This window comes from Ranitomeya variabilis, chromosome 2 (assembly GCF_051348905.1).
Source record: "Ranitomeya variabilis isolate aRanVar5 chromosome 2, aRanVar5.hap1, whole genome shotgun sequence".
In the NCBI taxonomy this organism is placed as follows: domain Eukaryota; kingdom Metazoa; phylum Chordata; class Amphibia; order Anura; family Dendrobatidae; genus Ranitomeya; species Ranitomeya variabilis.
The window spans coordinates 198,237,198-198,254,650 of NC_135233.1; the positions used below are offsets into that span (position 1 = coordinate 198,237,198).

Genomic DNA, 17,453 nt, shown 5'->3' on the forward strand with positions numbered 1-17,453 from the left:
AACCCTCCCCTCAAGTTTTTATACAAATGTATAAATGGTTATTTATGTTTGTTTTGTTAATAAAATGGCCGCTGTGGCCAAATTATCCAAAGAATTAATTGTCGCGTCTTAATTGTGGGTAAGAAATATATTTTGGAGGAAGGTGGTCAGGGGTAGGGTTTATGCGGCATCTTGAAGGACCAATCTTGGGATACGCAGTCATGTCCCTTGACCTCAGAGCCCATGGACTGCAGTGTAGGCCGGCGGTACCCCTACTTTGCCTACCCCAATTGCAGTGCTGTCCCTCTATGGTGAGGGGGCCTCAGGAATGCCAGGTGACTGTGCACAGTATCCAAGTGACGGGACTCCTGGACTCAGGGAAGGGGAGTAAAGTGTATCCATGGAGACGCCAATAACTATTCTATGGCCCAGGTGGACATACGCACAGACTATGATTCCGTGTCCCACCAAGTCAGAGTGGTCAAGGACTTTTTGCATGCTATTGTTATCAATGGACATTTTCCTTGTTCTGGGATTAAAGCGGTAGCACTCAGTAGTCTGGTATGTTGCCTGGAGTCAGCTTTTCTAACAAAGGCACATGATGTAAATGGTGAATTTCCATTCACTGTACTGGTTAAGGTACCTTCACACTAAACGATAGCGATCCGTGATGTTGCAGCGTCCTGGCTAGCGATATCGTTGAGTTTGACACGCAGCAGCGATCAGGATCCTGCTGTGACATCGTTGGTCGGAGCTAGAAGTCCAGAACTTTATTTCGTCGCTGGATCTCCCGCTGACATCGCTGAATCGGTGTGTGTGACACCGATCCAGCGATGTCTTCACTGGTAACCAGGGTAAACATCGGGTTACTAAGCACATGGCCGCGCTTAGTAACCCGATGTTTACCCTGGTTACCAGCGTAAACGTAAAAAAAAAACCACATACTCACATTCCGGTGCCCGGCGTCCGCTTCCCTGCACTCCTCCTGCATCCTGTGTAAGTGCCGGCCGTAAAGCAGAGCGGTGACATCACCGCTGTGCTCTGTGGGAGATGCCGGAGATGTTCGGCGCTGACACAGGATGCAGGAGGAGTGCAGGGAAGCGGACGCCGGGCACCGGAATGTGAGTATGTGGGGGGTTTTTTTACGTTTACGCTGGTAACCAGGGTAAACATCGAGTTACTAAGCGCGGCCCTGCGCTTAGTAACCTGATGTTTACCCTGGTTACCAGGGGACTTCGGCATCGTTGGTCGCTGGAGAGCTGTCTGTGTGACAGCTCTCCAGTGACCACACAACGACTAAACAGCGACACTGCAGCGATCGGCATCGTTGTCCGTATCGCTGCAGCGTCGCTTAGTGTGAAGGTACCTTTAGGAAGGAGGATGAAGAAGCATCCCCTTAAGCAAGTATCCCTGACCTGGAGGAGTTCCAGGACATCTTTGGTTCTACCCAAGCTCAGAGACTTAACAGTAAAAGGTACTCTGGAAAATGTAAATGCAGTTACCCTGGAGATGGGAGCTGATAATCGGTTTCCGTGAGGGGCCAGGCATAAAGATTTGTTGTGTCGTGGGAACAAAGTGAAGGGACAGGTAAAAGAGCACCTCCTCAAGGCCCAAGAGGAAAAATCCATGTGGAATAATCGGTCAGCTCAAGTGAGACAATTTAAGCCTTGGGATCGCATACTTGTGTTAGTACTCATAGAGGGAGCAAGTTCCTTACCCAGTGGCAGGGGCCCTATAAGGTTGTGGGAGAGGTCAATTACAAAATACACCGATCAGGAAAAAGGAAGGGCTTTCCCATATATTATGGCAACTTACTAAAACCTTGGGAAAGTAGGAACCCGCACGAAACCCCTTCTTGGTTGGCCCAGTCAAAATCTAACCTTGCAGATGTCAAAGTGGCAGGACCTCTGCCACCCTCCAAAAATCAGCATGGCTGAAAATCTGTACCCAAAAATAGGGTTAGGTTCTTGGAGTTACTAGGTAACCCTCATGTTTGCAAGTATGAGCATCACATTTGGGTCAATTTAAAGTCCTGTGTTGGCAGGTGGTACCCCAGGTTTTGGGCAGAGGGTGGGGTATCTAGCAGAACCAGGTAGACTAGGGCTAACTCATAGCTCTACAGGTTCTGATTAGATCACCTGGCTGGCTCTGCATATAACTAGGCTAGCTGTTCTCCTTACTCAGTTCACTCAGGGAAGTTGAGCATAGTAGATTGTGTTTGCATTGAAGAGAGAGACAAGCCAGAATCTCTCTCTGAAAAGAGTCTGGACAGGCCATGTGTGCCAAACTTCAAGTATCACTGGTTGCTATAGATGATAGCTGTTCAGTTTGACCAGATTGGAACTAGCTCAGCCGGGTATGAGTAGCCAGGGTCTATTTTATTTAGTTAGCGTTTGGACAAGGTTAGGGTTTATGTTTATGGTTTTTGTTTGGTACCAGTGAAAAATAGACATTACATTGTTTTGATACAAGAATCCAATGCCTGTGTGAATGCTACCTACTGCCTACCTGAGAGCCTGAATCCTTACACTGGGGATCCGGACAGATCAGTAAAATCTAGGTGGGTGGGGGTGCTGAAGATAAGCGCTGTAGAAATGTGCTCCGCCGCTCCATTCCTACTGATAGTAAGGAAAACATTCATTGGTCTTTGGATTGCACAATCTGTGTAACTGTTAGGGGACATAATTTCCATTAAAGATTTGTTATTAAAATTGTACTCCCCATTATGTCATATGATGCTATAACATATGTTGACAAGGCAACTTAAGAGAACATAGTCATTACCTCGTCCTGCAAAGATCATACAACGTATAAGACATACAGTAAGTAACGGACGTTCTTTTCCTCCTCTCTAGGTTAGTATGTTGTCCGACACTCGCCCCATATGTCCCAGTAGCCATGCACAATGGAAAAATACATTTTATTCCAATAATAATCTTAAATCATAAATGTAATTGTGATGTGGGCGAATATCGTGCCTTTTTTCCCAAAAAATGTTTTATTGATTTTACAATAATTAACCAATAAAGTAACAGGGGTGAGGAAAGAGGAAGGACTCAAAAATTAAGCCCTCACCCAACCCCAGATCTCAAATAATAATAATATGCTCTATTGTAGATTGTGTGACACGAGACAAGGGGATAAGGGTATATTTGCAAATAAGAAGTAGTCTATTTGGGAGTGGGTATTATGAACATTTGAGAAGTGAGGGTAATCCCTCTCTGTGGTGTAGAATAAACGGCAGGGTTCTCAGAAAAATAAATTCCTGTATTGAGGGTAAAATGATGGAAGCAAGTATTATGGAGCAAGTAAATCAATTTTGGAACAAATCAAGCCAGACATGTTACTCTAAGCAAAGATCACCATGCTACGACTTGCCTACTTTGGACACATCATACAAAGAGAGCAATCACTTGAAAAGGACATCATGGTTGGAAGTATAGAAGGAACAAGTTGAAGAGGAAGACCAGCAACTCGAAGGCTTAATACTATCAAGATAACGACGGAGAAGACTCTGGTGGACCTATCTAGGCTTGTACAACATTGATCTTTCTACAGAACGTTCATCCATCAAGTCTGCCATGGCTCAAGATCGAGCTGAAGGCCGTTAAAAAAAAATATATAACAAAATTACAGAAGTGGCCCTTGTGTCATGAAGGGTCATGGAGGTTCTGTCCAGGTGCTGGGAAAGAACTGCATTAAAATCACGCAATGGATGATGTTTTCTAAGGAGCAACTGGAAGAGAATAGAAAAAAAGTTGTGTTGGGTTCATGAGATGTTTAGTAAAATGTTTTAATGTCATTGCATAGAGAAAGTGTTTGGGTACTCATCCAACGTCAATATGTGGTTCCCATAAAATAGATTTGCGGATTGTGAAGGTTCCAGGCAATCTCTTCCAGTTATCAGGACATTCTAGGTAAGTTAATTGATTAGGGGCTCTGCATGTCTTCAGGGAAGGAAAATCCTGAAAATAAACATTCTACATTTTTCTCAAATAGGCTTTTGCATGTAGGTGATAATATTGTCTGTTTGGCAGTTACAGTAGTTAGAAAATCTTGGCTGATAAGGATTCGGTGATCTGTGAAGTCATCTGTGTGTTTTCAACAATGGGCCTTAATTGTTGTGAAATATAGGAACTTTTCGATCATCTACCTGAGTTTCTTGCGGCATTCCAGCTCTAGCTATGTTTTCTTATTAGGTCAGTTCAAAAGCTGCTCACAGGTATAAAGGAAGGCATTTAGTCAGCTCTTGGCCCTTAACTGCTTTGATGAATTAATTTTAGTAGCTGAAGATCCATCACCTTCATCATGCCGTCATGCCAAAGTGTTGTGATAGTCAGAAAGCTGGGAAATAGAGGCCACTGTAGCTATGGTTATGTCTCTTCTTTGGGTCTTTGGTGTTGTAGATGTCTTCATGACCTTCTGTGAGCCAATGATCTGGCCAGCTTCAGACTGGCACTTGATGGCTATAAAGCAAGTGGCCCCAAAGTTTTTTCATCTTGAGAGTCGCAATCAGCTCTTTAAGAGGGTCACTAGCCACATCAAGAACCCTTTTCCTTTCCAGCTCTCCTGTCCCCAACGGTATTGACACCCAGTAGCCCCATTTTCGGTATAAAGACAGCCAAAGCTTCCCCACAGAAATCACCCCAAGGCACTATACTTGCATCCAGGGGTTCCCACCTTATCCTCATTCGGTATTCTTGCATCTGGTACTTACACCAAGCTATTGCCTTTGCAGCCTCGAGCTCCCCCTCTATTTGGCAGTATCATCCTATGTCCAGCTTAGCACTTACTTTATTTATCTTTTCAACAGTAAGGCCAGTATCTGCACATCCAAACCTGCTCCAATCTGTGTGGTCCTACTCAAAAAACTCACCACCTGGAATCATAGAATGATAGATTTGGAAGGGACCTCCTGGGTCATCTGGTCCATCCCCCTGCACAAAGCAGGATTCACTAAATCATTCCAGACAAATGTCTGTCCAGCCTCTGTTTGAAGACTTCCATGGAAGGTGAACTCACCACCTCTCATTGCAGCCTGTTCCACTCATTGATCACCCTCACTGTCAAAAAGTTTTTTCTAATATCTAATCTGTGTCTCCTCCCATTCAGTTTCATTCCATTGCTTCTAGTCTTTCCTTGTGCAAATGAGAATAAAGATGATCCTTCTACAATGTGACGGCCCTTGAGATATTTGTAGAAAGCTATTAGGTCTCCTCTCAGTCTTCTTTTTTGCAAGCTAAACGTTCCCAAATAATTTAACCGTTCCTCATAGGACATGGTTTGTACACCGGTCACCATTCTGGTTGCTTTTCTCTGAACTTGCTCCAGTTTGTTGATGTCTTTTTTTAAATGTGGTGCCCAAAACTGGACACAGTATTCCAGATGAGGTCTGACCATACAGGAGTAGAGGGCAATAATGACTTCGCGTGATCTAGACTCTGTGCTTCAGTTACTACATCCCAGAATTGTATTTGCCCTTTTTACTGCGGCATCACACTGTTGACTCATGTTCAGTCTGTGATCTATTAGTATACCCAAGTCTTTTTCCCATGTGCTGTTGTTTAGTTCTACTCCTCCCATTCTGTATATGCTTTTTTCATTTTTATTGCCTAGATTTAGTTCTTTGCATTTTTCCTTGTTGAAAACTATTCTGTTAGTTGCTGCCCATTGCTCCAGTTTATATCTTTGTGAATCCTCTCTCTTCTCCAGTATTAGCTATCCCTCCTAGCTTTGTGTCATCAGCAAATTTAATTTAAATTAATTTAAATAGTTAGGAAACCTGCCCTTCATAGCTATTTGGTAGATCAGGTACTGATCCACCAGGTTGGCTGACAGCCTTGAGCCACACATCATGGTCCTGAGCCACATGTATCTCCTGAGCCACTGGTTGGGGAACCCTGGTCTAAAGCATAGAGCCTAGAAGTATCAAGCACTGCATACCATGAACCGAGACCATAAAACCACTGCACTAGAGGGCTAGTGAAAGAAACAAACAAACAGGACTTAAAACAGCGGTGAAGAGATCTTTTAACGAAGGCCACATGTTAATAACACATCCTAGTCTTGATTCATGATCCATCTGCAGAACTTGAAGTTATGAGTCTTGGGATTCGGCCATACAGCTGAGTTGCAACCATTATTGTATTATATATAAAAGTCAAAATTTATTGAACCAATACTCTGTCTTCTGTAAACAGTGACGAGGATCATTATCTTCTGCGCCACTCTAGTCCCATCACAGATCGGGATCCATGTACTACTACACAGATCATGGAAGGACTAAACCCAGAGGAAGAACAGGGGAGCTTAGAAAGAATACTGGCCCAGCTGGAGCATGAAAACAGGTACTATGATAAGTAGTTATTTACTCTCTCTCTCTGTTTTTATACTTTCATTACTTTTTTTACTGTATATATATATATATACCTGAACGAAAATGATGTACACCATTGTGAAAAAGTAAGGACACCCCACATAAACAGCGGCAGTTAAGGGTACTTGCGCCTCAGCGCCGCTTTTTAACTGCGCTGAGAAATAAGTGTATAGTGCCCCCATCGATTCGGAATTTCTCCAGAGTCTCAGCTACCAGGGGTAGCTGAGACCCCAGAGTACATGATTCAGGTCGGTTTTTATCAACCCCAGTGTTGCGATCGCCGTTATTAGGCCATGGTCACACTTGCGAGTGCAATGCGAGAAACTCGCACAAGTCTCTCGCATCAATACCCGGCACAGCCGCCGGCACTCGGGACCGAAGCGTGCGGCTGCATAGAATACATGGAATAGATGGAAACTTCTGGTTTCAAGTGCGTGTCTGCTATGTACCTGCAGCGCCCCCACTGCCGCAGGGCCGAGGGGTACCTGGTACCGGGCCTCTGAGTCTCTGCTCTGGGGGTTGTCATGGTGGCTAGGCCCGGTCCATGACCCTGCTGAGGGGCGCCCAAATAATAGGGTGTGGATGGTGGTGTCGTTATGGTGTGGTGAAGTGCCGGTCGCGGTAAATAACGAGGACACCAGGTTGCAGTCTCTTTACCTCTTTACTGAAGGCTTCAGGGTCCTCAGTCCGGAATACGGTTAACCGGGCTGCGCAAGTCCGGCCGGTCCGATGGCACCTCCAGAGTTCCCTTTGCAGGTGGAAATCTGTGCCTACCTTCTAGCGCTTGTGTGTTGTAGTCCTTCCCTGCTAAGCACCACGGGATAGTCCTCACAACTGTTGTGTCTGTTTCTCGTGTTCCCTCACAACTCGATTCTGATGTTCTTCCACGACCCCCAGATCTTATGGTTAAGACGCACCCGTATGACGGGGAGGCTCGGAGCTCTTCCGGGACTCTAGCGTCGCCCCACTCCTGTTGTTACCCCCCTGTGTCTTCCTAGGTCAATTTGGTGAGACAGCCCGCCTATAACTGACTGTCCTGCCGTAGGTTTGAAGTTTGGCTTGGAGCTCTATACTTCCTCGGCGTTCCGGCCACCGGTTATGCGCCTCAATAGGATGTTCCCTCGTCTTACAGCACGACTCCTACTGGTATTCTCCTTGTTGCGTTGGTCTCGTTTCTCACTCAGCACAATAAACCTCGCTTCTTGTCCTTTCTTAGGGCACCGCCGCTATATCGTGCAGGCGCGGTCCCGTAACGTTCTCTTTGGTTGCTAGGCCTCTGTCAGGATCCCACCCCTGACAGGGACCCCTCTGAATCTTCCCCTACAACACCCTCTGCCACAAGGTGTTGCCTGGTTCCAACCCAGTCAGCTTTCTCCCTAACTTCCTGCCTAACCCCCCGTTTTACCAGATTGTGAGGAGTGGCCTAATAAATAGAACCCTTAGCTCCCCCTGGAGGCCAGACTGTGAAATGTATTGGTGTCTGTGATACCTGGTCAGATGAACTCCTTCAGTGCCATCAGACGTACCATAGCCCCCCTTAGCGGCGGAGCATCAGTACTGCAACGACCAGGACTCTGGGGCGCTGCATACCAGCTGTATAACATGATGTTTCAGCTAAAAGTAACTGAGCCGGCAGATATTGTTAGAACGTTCCGTGAGATGCTGTTCTATACATCAGATATATACACAGAAACCATACACCTCGCAGTCTCCTGTGACATAATTATCCTTTGTTACTGAACATTCCTAAAATCTAAACAACGACTAGGTAAATCCATCCGGCACAATCTTAGTTATTATGTATGATCTGTTATTATACTGACCACACTCACATTCCTGGTGACCTGTCAATGGATCATGTTTTCTTTTACTACAGTTTGTTTTTTATAAATGTTGTGAACTTGCTATTTGTATCTTATTTTTATCATCTTACATGACATTCTCTATGAATTGTATGCGTCTTTGTAGCTTTTTTATTGCCATTAATGCTTAGAAAGGCTCGTGTGGGCCGAGACGTTGCCACACCATGTGGGCCAAATAAAGTCCACTGCACGTTTTGGTAATTTTTGAAGCGCTGCCTCTCTTTTTTTGCTTCTGTATTTCTGGCAAATAACGGATAATTTGTTCGGAAGGCTGATACACCCACTGACTAAACAGTATGCTGTTCCATTTTTTTCAAATATATAGATAATAGATATGGGATAAATAGATAATAGATATATAAGATAGATAGATAATACATTGATAGATAGATAATATAGATAATAGATAGATAAGAGATAGATATAGATAATGCATAGATAGATAATAGATGATACAGTAGATATATGATAGATAATAGATAGTAGGTAGATAGATGATAGACAATAGATTATAGATAATAGATAGATAATAAATACATAACCGATAAAAGATAGATAATAGATAGATGATTGAGATATAGATAGATGATAGATATATAATAGACAGATAATAGATAGATAATAGCTAATTAATAGATAAGATAGATAGATGATAGAGAGATAATAGATAGATAGATAATAGATACATATTAGATATATAGATGATAGATAATAGATATATAGATAGATAGATATATACAGTGCTTTGTGAAAGTATTCGGCTCCCTGGAAATTTTCAACCTTTCCCACATATCCTGGTTCAAACATAAAGATACCAAATGTAAATTTTTTGGTGAAGAATCAACAACAAGTGGAACACAATTGTGAAGTTGAACAAAATGTATTGGTTATTTTATATTTTTGTGGAAAATCAAAAACTGAAAAGTGGGGCGTGCAATATTATTCAGCCCCTTTAACTTAATACTTTGTTGCGCCACCTTCTGCTGCGATTACAAGTCACTTGTGGTATGTCTCTATCAGTTTTGTACATCGAGAGACTGAAATTCTTGCCCATTCTTCCTTGGCAAACAGCTCGAGCTCAGTGAGGTTGATGGAGATCGTTTGTGAACAGCAGTTTTCACCTCTTTCCACAGATTCTCGATTGGATTGAGGTCTGGACTCTGACTTGGCCATTCTAACCCCTGGATACGTTTATTTGTGAACCATTCCATTGTAGATTTTGCTTTATGTTTGGGATCATTGTCTTGTTCGAAGACAAATCTCCGTCCCAGTCTCAGGTCTTTTGCAGACTCCAACAGGTTTTCTTCAAGAATGGTCCTGTATTTGGCTCCATCCATCTTCCCATTAATTGTAACCATCCTCTCTGTCCCTGCTGAAGAAAAGCAGGCCCAAAACATGATGCTGCCACCACCATGTTTGACAGTGGGGATGGTGTGTTCAGGGTGATGAGATGTGTTGCCGTTATGCCAGACATATCGTTTGGCATTGTTGCCAAAAAGTCCGATTTTGGTTTCATCTGACCAGAGCACCTTCTTCCACGTTTGGTGTGTCTCCCAGGTGGCTTGTTGCAAACTTTAAACAACACTTTTTATGGATATCTTTGAGAAATGGCTTTCTTCTTGCCACTCTTCCATAAAGGCCAGATTTGTGCAGTGTACGACTGATTGTTGTCCTATGGACAGACTGTCCCACATCAGCTGTAGATCTCTGCAGTTCATCCAGAGTGATCATGGGACTCTTGGCTGCATCTCTGATCAGTCTTCTCCTTGTTTGAGATGAAAGTTTAGAGGGACGGCCGGGTCTTGGTAGATTTGCAGTGGTATGATACTCCTTCCATTTCAATATGATCACTTGCACAGTGCTCCTTTGGATATTTAAAGTTTTGGAAATCATTTTATATTCATATCCGGCTTTAACCTTCTCCACAACAGTATCACAGACCTGCCTGTTGTGTTCCTTGGTCTTCATGATGCTCTCTGTGCTTCAAACAGAACCCTGAGACTATCACAGAGCAGGTGCATTTATACGGAGACTTGATTACACACAGGTGGATTATATTTATCATCATTAGGCATTTAGGGCAACATTGGATCATTCAGAGATCCACAATGAACTTCTGGAGGGAGTTTGCTGCACTGAAAGTAAAGGGGCCGGATAATATTACACACCCCACTTTTCAGTTTTTGAATTTCCACAAAAAATTTAAAATAACCAATAAATTTCATTCAACTTCACAATTGTGTTCCACTTGTTGTTGATTCTTCACCAAAAATGTACATTTGGTATCTTTATGTTTGAAGCATGATATGTGGGAAAAGGACGAAAACTTCCAGGGAGCCGAATACTTTCGCAAGGCACTGTAGATAGATAGATGGATGATAGATAGATAATAGGTAGATATATAGATAATAGATAGATATCCATGAGATATATAATTAGTGCTGTGCGTGTGTAGCTTACTGTACTTGTAGATGAAGAAAATGTTGTGGGGTCTTCTATAGGTAAAGCTGACAGCTGCAGGTTTATATTATCAGGCTGGGAAGGTCCCTGGTTATTGGGCCGTTTTTTTGTGCTTATTGATATATTGGAACATTCAGGCTGCTTCTTTCATTGCAGAATTCTCCAGGGAGAGTTGAAACGATTGAAATGGCAGCACGCAGAGGTGGGAGAGGTTCCTTTACTTGGGGAGGTGTCACCCGATTCTGGTGGGAGCGGCAGTGGGGACGTCCAAAGTGAAGAACTGTTAAGTGAAGCCCGGATACTGCGCCATCACAAGAATCGCTTAGAGACTCGTATGCAGATATTGGAGGATCACAACAAGCAACTGGAATCCCAGCTACATCGACTCAGGGAACTATTGCTACAGGTATGACGAAGGATGACGGCTTATCAGTGTAATCTGTTTTACTTTTTGCCACATGAACATAGAAAGTAAAATTAACTTTTACATTTTTAATCTACAATCAAGTCGCTGGATTTCTGGCAAGTAAAGGTTCAAAAGAATGGGGGAAAATACAGGTAGAAATGCATCCAAAAATGCATAAGAAGAGCATATTTTACCAACACCGATTTTTGCTGCAGAAGAATCTGCAAATACTCAGCATGTGCGCATACCCTTAGGCTACGTTCCCACCATGAGCTTTTGGTGAGTTTTTGATGTTGCAGATTTTCTGCACCGATTAAGTAAAATATGTCACTTGAGTAAAAAACACACCAAAAGCTCATCGGTCACTGGGATTACGGAGAGACCAAACTTTTAATGTTTTTTTTTTTCTTTTTTACTTAAGTGGGGAAAAATATAGAAATTGTCAAAATGTTTGCTTTGTGTTACATTTTTTATGACCCCCTAACATTTATCTTCTACATTCCGGGAGGGCTTGTTTTTTTTTTGCATGGTAAGCTGATGTTTATATTGATGTGGTAGTCAACATTTTGATAGCTTCTTATGACAATTTTTGCCCTAGTTGTAGTGACAAAAAAACCTCAGTTTTGTTGTTTTTCTGCGGTGATTCAAATTTTTCTTTTTTTTTTTATACTTTCTTATAGCCCTTGGAGAACAACTCGCAGTATTGTAATATATATAAAGAAAATCGTAGTCTCCTATGAAGCCCAGCCACAGGCTAGTCTTCACAGAGGCGCCATCATGTTATGCATGATCAGGCGCCCAACTGCCATGGTAACCCATCAGCAACCCGCAATTGCACCTTGAGGGAAGGTAATGGGCACGTGAAATGGCGCTTCCATTCGGACCACTCACTTTAAGTGCCGCTGTCAGTGATTGCAGGGTATGATACGGGCTCAGCTCCTGAGCCTGCATCATACACGCTGCATGACATTGGAAGTACCAGTTTTACCAGTTTGTCTAGTGTCAGGAAGTGGTTAAACATTCTCCTTAGACTTTAATGGCCATATTTTTTTATTAATATTATTATTATACATTTTTATAGTGCCATTTATTCCATGACGCTTTACATGTGAAAAGGGGACAAATATAGACAAATACATTAAACATGAGCAAAAAACAAGGCACACAGGTACATAAGGAGGGAGGACCCTGCCCGCGAGGGCTCACAGTCTGCAGGGGATGGGTGAGGATACACTAGGAGAGGGTAGAGCTGGTTTTGCAGCGGTACAGTAGGCTGTAGGCTTGTCGGAAGAGGTGAGTCTTCAAGTTCTTTTTGAAGCTTTCTATCGTAGGTGAGAGTCTGATGTGTTAGGGTAGAGAGTTCCAGAGTATGGGGGATGCACGGAAGAAATCTTGGATGCGGTTATGGGAAGAGGAGATGAGAGGGGAGTAGAGAAGGAGCTCTTGAGAGGATTGGAGGTTGCGTGCAGGTAAGTACCGGGAAACCATGTCACAGATGTATGGAGGAGGCAGGTTGTGGATGGCTTTGTATGTCATTGTAAGGGTTTTGAACTGGAGTCTCTGGGCGATAGGAAGCCAGTGAAGGGCTTGGCATAGGGGAGAGGCGGGGGAATAGCGGGGAGACAGGTAGATTAGTCGGGCAGCAGAGTGTAGGATGGATTAGAGTGGTGCTAGAGGGGAGGCCAGAGTAGGAGGTTGCAGTAGACAAGGCGGGAGATGATAAGGGCATGCACTAGTGTTTATGTGGTGACGCGGCCAAGGAATGCGCGGGACGGGAAATATTTTTGAGTTGGAGATGGCAGGAGGAGGCAAGGACTTGGATATGTGGCTTGAAAGAGAGGGCAGAGTCGAGGATCACCCAGAGGCACCGGGCGTGTGGGACTGGGGAAAGTGGGCGGCCGTTAACATTGATGGATAGGTCTGGTGGAGGTTAGAGTGAGATGGGGGAAAGATGATGAATTCTGTTTTGTCCATGTTCAGTTTTAGAAAGCGAGCAGAAAAGAAGGCCGAGATAGCAGACAGACAGTGTGGGATTTTGGTAAGTAAGCAGGTGAGGTCAGGTCCGGATATGTAGATCTGCGTGTCATCGGCGTAGAGATGGTACTGCAAACCGTGGGATTCTATGAGCTGTCCCTGGCCGAAGGTGTAGATGGAGAAGAGTAGAGGTCCTAGAACAGAGCCTTGAGGAACACCGATAGACAAAGGGCGAATTAAGGAGGTGTTGTGGGGGAGGGAAACACTTAATGTTCGATCTGTCAGATATGACGAGATCCAGGATAGGGCCAAGTCTGTGATGCCAAGAGATGAGAGGATCTGTAGCAGAAGGGAGTGGTCCACAGTGTCAAAGGCAGAAGACAGGTCCAGGAGAAGGAGGACAGAGTAGTGTCGCTTGCTCTTGGCAGTTAGTAGGTCGTTGGTCACTTTAGTTAGGGCAGTTTCAGTTGAGGGATGGGGTTGGAAGCCAGATTGTAACCAGTCAAAGAGGGAGCAGGAGGAGAGGTGGGAGGACAGTTCAAGATGGACGTGTTGTTCCAGTAATTTGGAGGCGTAAGGGAGAAGAGATATCGGGCGATAGCCAGACACAGAGGATGGGTCGCAGGAGGGCTTTTTGAGGATGGGTGTGATGTTGGCATGCTTGAAGGATGAGGGGAAGACACCTGTTGTGAGTGAGAGCTTGAAGAGGTGCGTTAGGGTTGGGATGAAGACCGTGGCAAGGTTAGGGATAAGGTGGGATGGTAGTGGGTCAAGCGTGCAAGTGGTGAGGTGTGATCTTGACCGGAGGGCGGAGAGCTGATCTTCTGTCATGATGGAGAAGCTGGTTTTGGGGGAACAGGGTTGAGCAGCTAAGAGGGGCTGTGGGCCAAAGCTTTCTCTGATCGTATCAATCTTCTGTTTCAACAAAGAGGCAAAGTATTCAGCAGAAATGAGAGGGGAGGGAGGAGGTGTGGGGGGACGGAGTAGAGAATTGAAAGTGTTGAAAAGCTGTTTAGGGTTGTGAGACAGGGAGGATATGGGAGATGAGAAGTAAGTAAGTTTGTTTTGCTGCAGTGAGCGTGGACTTGAAGTTGGTGAGGGACTGCTTGTATGCAGTGAAGTGGTCGGCAGAGCAGGATCGCTTCCATCTCCGCTCAGCGATCCTGGAGGCCCGTCTCAGTTCTTTGGTCAGGCTGGTCAGCCAGAGCTGCCTGTTGAGTGTACGAGTTTTGCTATGCATGAGCAGGGCTGTTATTGTGGTGTTATAAAAAGTGGCAGCAGCATCTGTGTCATGAAGGGAGGCTATGTCTGTAAGAGGGAGAAGTGTTGTGAATTCCGTTCTCGGGCTCCCTCCTGTGGTCATGAGTGGTACTGTGTGAGTTTGTTCTTGGGCTCCCTCTGGTGGCCTTTAGCGATATGGCTGGTCTTGGCTGGGCTCAGCTGTTTCATCTCCTGCTAGGCTGGGCCTATTTAACTCACCTGGACCTTTACTTGTCGCCTGCTGTCGGTGTGTTCAGTCCTGATCCTGTGCTCTCCTGAATATTCCTTGTGACCAGTCTCCTGCTATGAGAAGCTAAGTTTGCTTGTTCAGTTTCTCATTATTTCCTTGAAAACGTTTCTCATTATATTAGGAGTTCAGCCCAGCTTGCTTTTATGTGATTTTTTGCTTGCTGGTTAGTTCTGGGGTGCAGAGTGCGCCCCTCACATCGTGAGTCGGTGTGGGGGTTCTTGTATTCTCTGCGTGGTTTACTTTTGATAGTTTTTGTACTGACCGCACAGACACCTATCTATTATCTGCCTATCTAGTATTAGCGGGCCTCATTTGCTAAACCTGTTTCATCTCTACGTTTGTGTTTTCCCCTTAACTCACCGTTATTATTTGTGGGGGGTTATCTAAAACTTTGGGGATATTTCTCTGAGGCAAGTGAGGTCTTTGCTTTCTCTCTAGGGGTAGTCAGTTTCTCAGGCTGTGACGAGGCGTCTTGGTTTTCAGGTAATGCTCCACAGCTGCCTTTAGTGTGTTTGGATAGGATCAGGATTGCGGTCAGTATAGCTTCCACATCCCCAGAACTTGTTCTATATATTCAGGGTATATGTGTCAGGTCAGTTTGAGATCCTACCACCAGGATCATAACAGTACAGCAGGCCCGAAAGTGTTAATGCAGCAGAAGAGGGAGAAGAGAAATCTTAAGGTCATTTTTTTTTTTCCTCTGCACTGTGTTTGGCCTCTCTCCTCCCCTTAATCTCTGGGTGGTTCTGTATGCAGCTACTAATATGGACATTCAGAGTCTGTCTTCTAGTGTGGATCATCTCACTGCAAGGGTACAGGGCATTCAGGATTATGTAGTCCGCAGTCCTATGTCAGAGCCTAAAATACCTATTCCTGAGCTGTTCTCCGGAGATAGATCTAGGTTTTTGAACTTTAAGAATAATTGTAAGTTATTCCTTTCTCTGAGACCTCGCTCATCTGGCGACTCTGTTCAGCAAGTTAAAATTGTTATTTCTTTGTTGCGGGGTGACCCTCAAGATTGGGCATTCTCTCTGGCGCCAGGAGATCCGGCACTGCTAAATGTTGATGCGTTTTTTCTGGCGCTTGGAGTGCTTTATGAGGAACCAAATCTGGTAGACCAAGCAGAGAAGGTTTTGCTGGCTCTCTCTCAGGGTCGGGATGAAGCAGAGGTTTATTGTCAGAAGTTTAGGAAGTGGTCAGTGCTCACTCAGTGGAATGAGTGCGCCCTGGCGGCGATTTTCAGAAAGGGTCTTTCTGAAGCCCTTAAAGATGTTATGGTGGGGTTCCCCACGCCGGCGGGTCTGAATGAGTCAATGTCTTTGGCCATTCAGATTGATCGGCGTTTGCGGGAGCGCAAACCTGTGCACCCTCTGGCGGTATTTACTGAGCAGAAACCTGAGCCTATGCAATGTGACAGGATTCTGACCAGAGTTGAACGGCAAAACCACAGACGTCAGAATGGGTTGTGCTTTTACTGTGGTGATTCTGCTCATGTTATCTCAGCATGCTCTAAGCGCACAAAAAGGGTTGCCAAGTTTGTCACCATTGGTACTGTACAACCTAAATTCATTTTGTCTGTTACTTTGATTTGCTCTCTGTCATCCTACCCAGTTATGGTTTTTGTGGATTCAGGTGCTGCCCTGAATTTGATGGATTTGTCATTTGCCAGGCGCTGTGGTTTTATCTTGGAGCCTTTACAATTCCCTATTCCACTAAAGGGAATTGATGCTACACCACTGGCCAAGAATAAACCTCAGTACTGGGCTCAAGTGACCATGTGCATGACTCCTGCACATCAGGAGGTGATTCGCTTTCTTGTGTTGCATAATTTGCATGATATCATTAGACAAAAAATACCAGCTATATACTACCATCCAATTTGTTCAGACAACTCATACATAAATTATATGAATAGGAGGACACAGAGTTATATTGAACATACAATTTATTTAGAGATGAATACAAGAAAAATAACCAATTTATGCATAATAAAAATGGATAATACATATCATGATGCAATTTGTGAACTACCCAGGTGAGTAAATATGACCTATGGCCACACAGAGAGCCAAGGAAAAGCCTGCTAATACTCAGTGCTCAATATGATCTAGCATAATTGGACCTTGCACCTATGTTTCAGCATTAAACATTGTGGGGTGACTGAGGTCCACACAGGAAGCTGAGAAACACCACATGGGTAAATATTGAGACAAATGTACTTTGCATGTGGATATATTGCCAAAGCTGATAGGGTATTTATATGGTTATTAGTGGCCTGCCAGTTTAATGCTGAAACATAGGTGCAAGGTCCAATTATGCTAGATCATATTGAGCACTGAGTATTAGCAGGCTTTTCCTTGGCTCTCTGTGTGGCCATAGGTCATATTTACTCACCTGGGTAGTTCACAAATTGCATCATGATATGTATTATCCATTTTTATTATGCATAAATTGGTTATTTTTCTTGTATTCATCTCTAAATAAATTGTATGTTCAATATAACTCTGTGTCCTCCTATTCATATAATTTGCATGATGTTGTCGTGTTGGGTCTGCCATGGCTGCAGGCTCATAATCCAGTCCTGGATTGGAAAGCAATGTCTGTGTCAAGTTGGGGTTGCCAGGGGATTCATGGCGATGCTCCTTTGGTGTCAATTGCTTCTTCTACTCCTTCTGAAGTCCCTGAATTTTTGTCGGACTACCAGGATGTATTTGATGAGCCCAAATCCAGTGCCCTACCTCCTCATAGGGATTGTGATTGTGCCATAAATCTGATTCCTGGTAGTAAGTTCCCTAAGGGACGACTTTTTAATTTGTCTGTACCAGAACATACCGCTATGCGGAGTTATATAAAGGAGTCCTTGGAGAAGGGACATATTCGCCCGTC

The 17,453-nt window shown here is 44.2% G+C and overlaps 1 protein-coding gene across 3 annotated transcripts in view; it reads left to right on the plus strand.

Annotated features, from left to right (window-relative positions):
• DRP2 (dystrophin related protein 2) overlaps nt 1-17,453 on the plus strand; it is a 146,784-nt gene that overhangs the window by 119,650 nt on the left and 9,681 nt on the right. For all 3 annotated transcript variants that reach the window (XM_077283432.1, XM_077283433.1, XM_077283431.1), the window contains 2 exons: nt 6,180-6,326; nt 10,834-11,083. In XM_077283432.1, the coding sequence (XP_077139547.1) occupies nt 6,180-6,326; nt 10,834-11,083 (397 nt within the window). The remainder of the gene's footprint in view (nt 1-6,179; nt 6,327-10,833; nt 11,084-17,453) is intronic.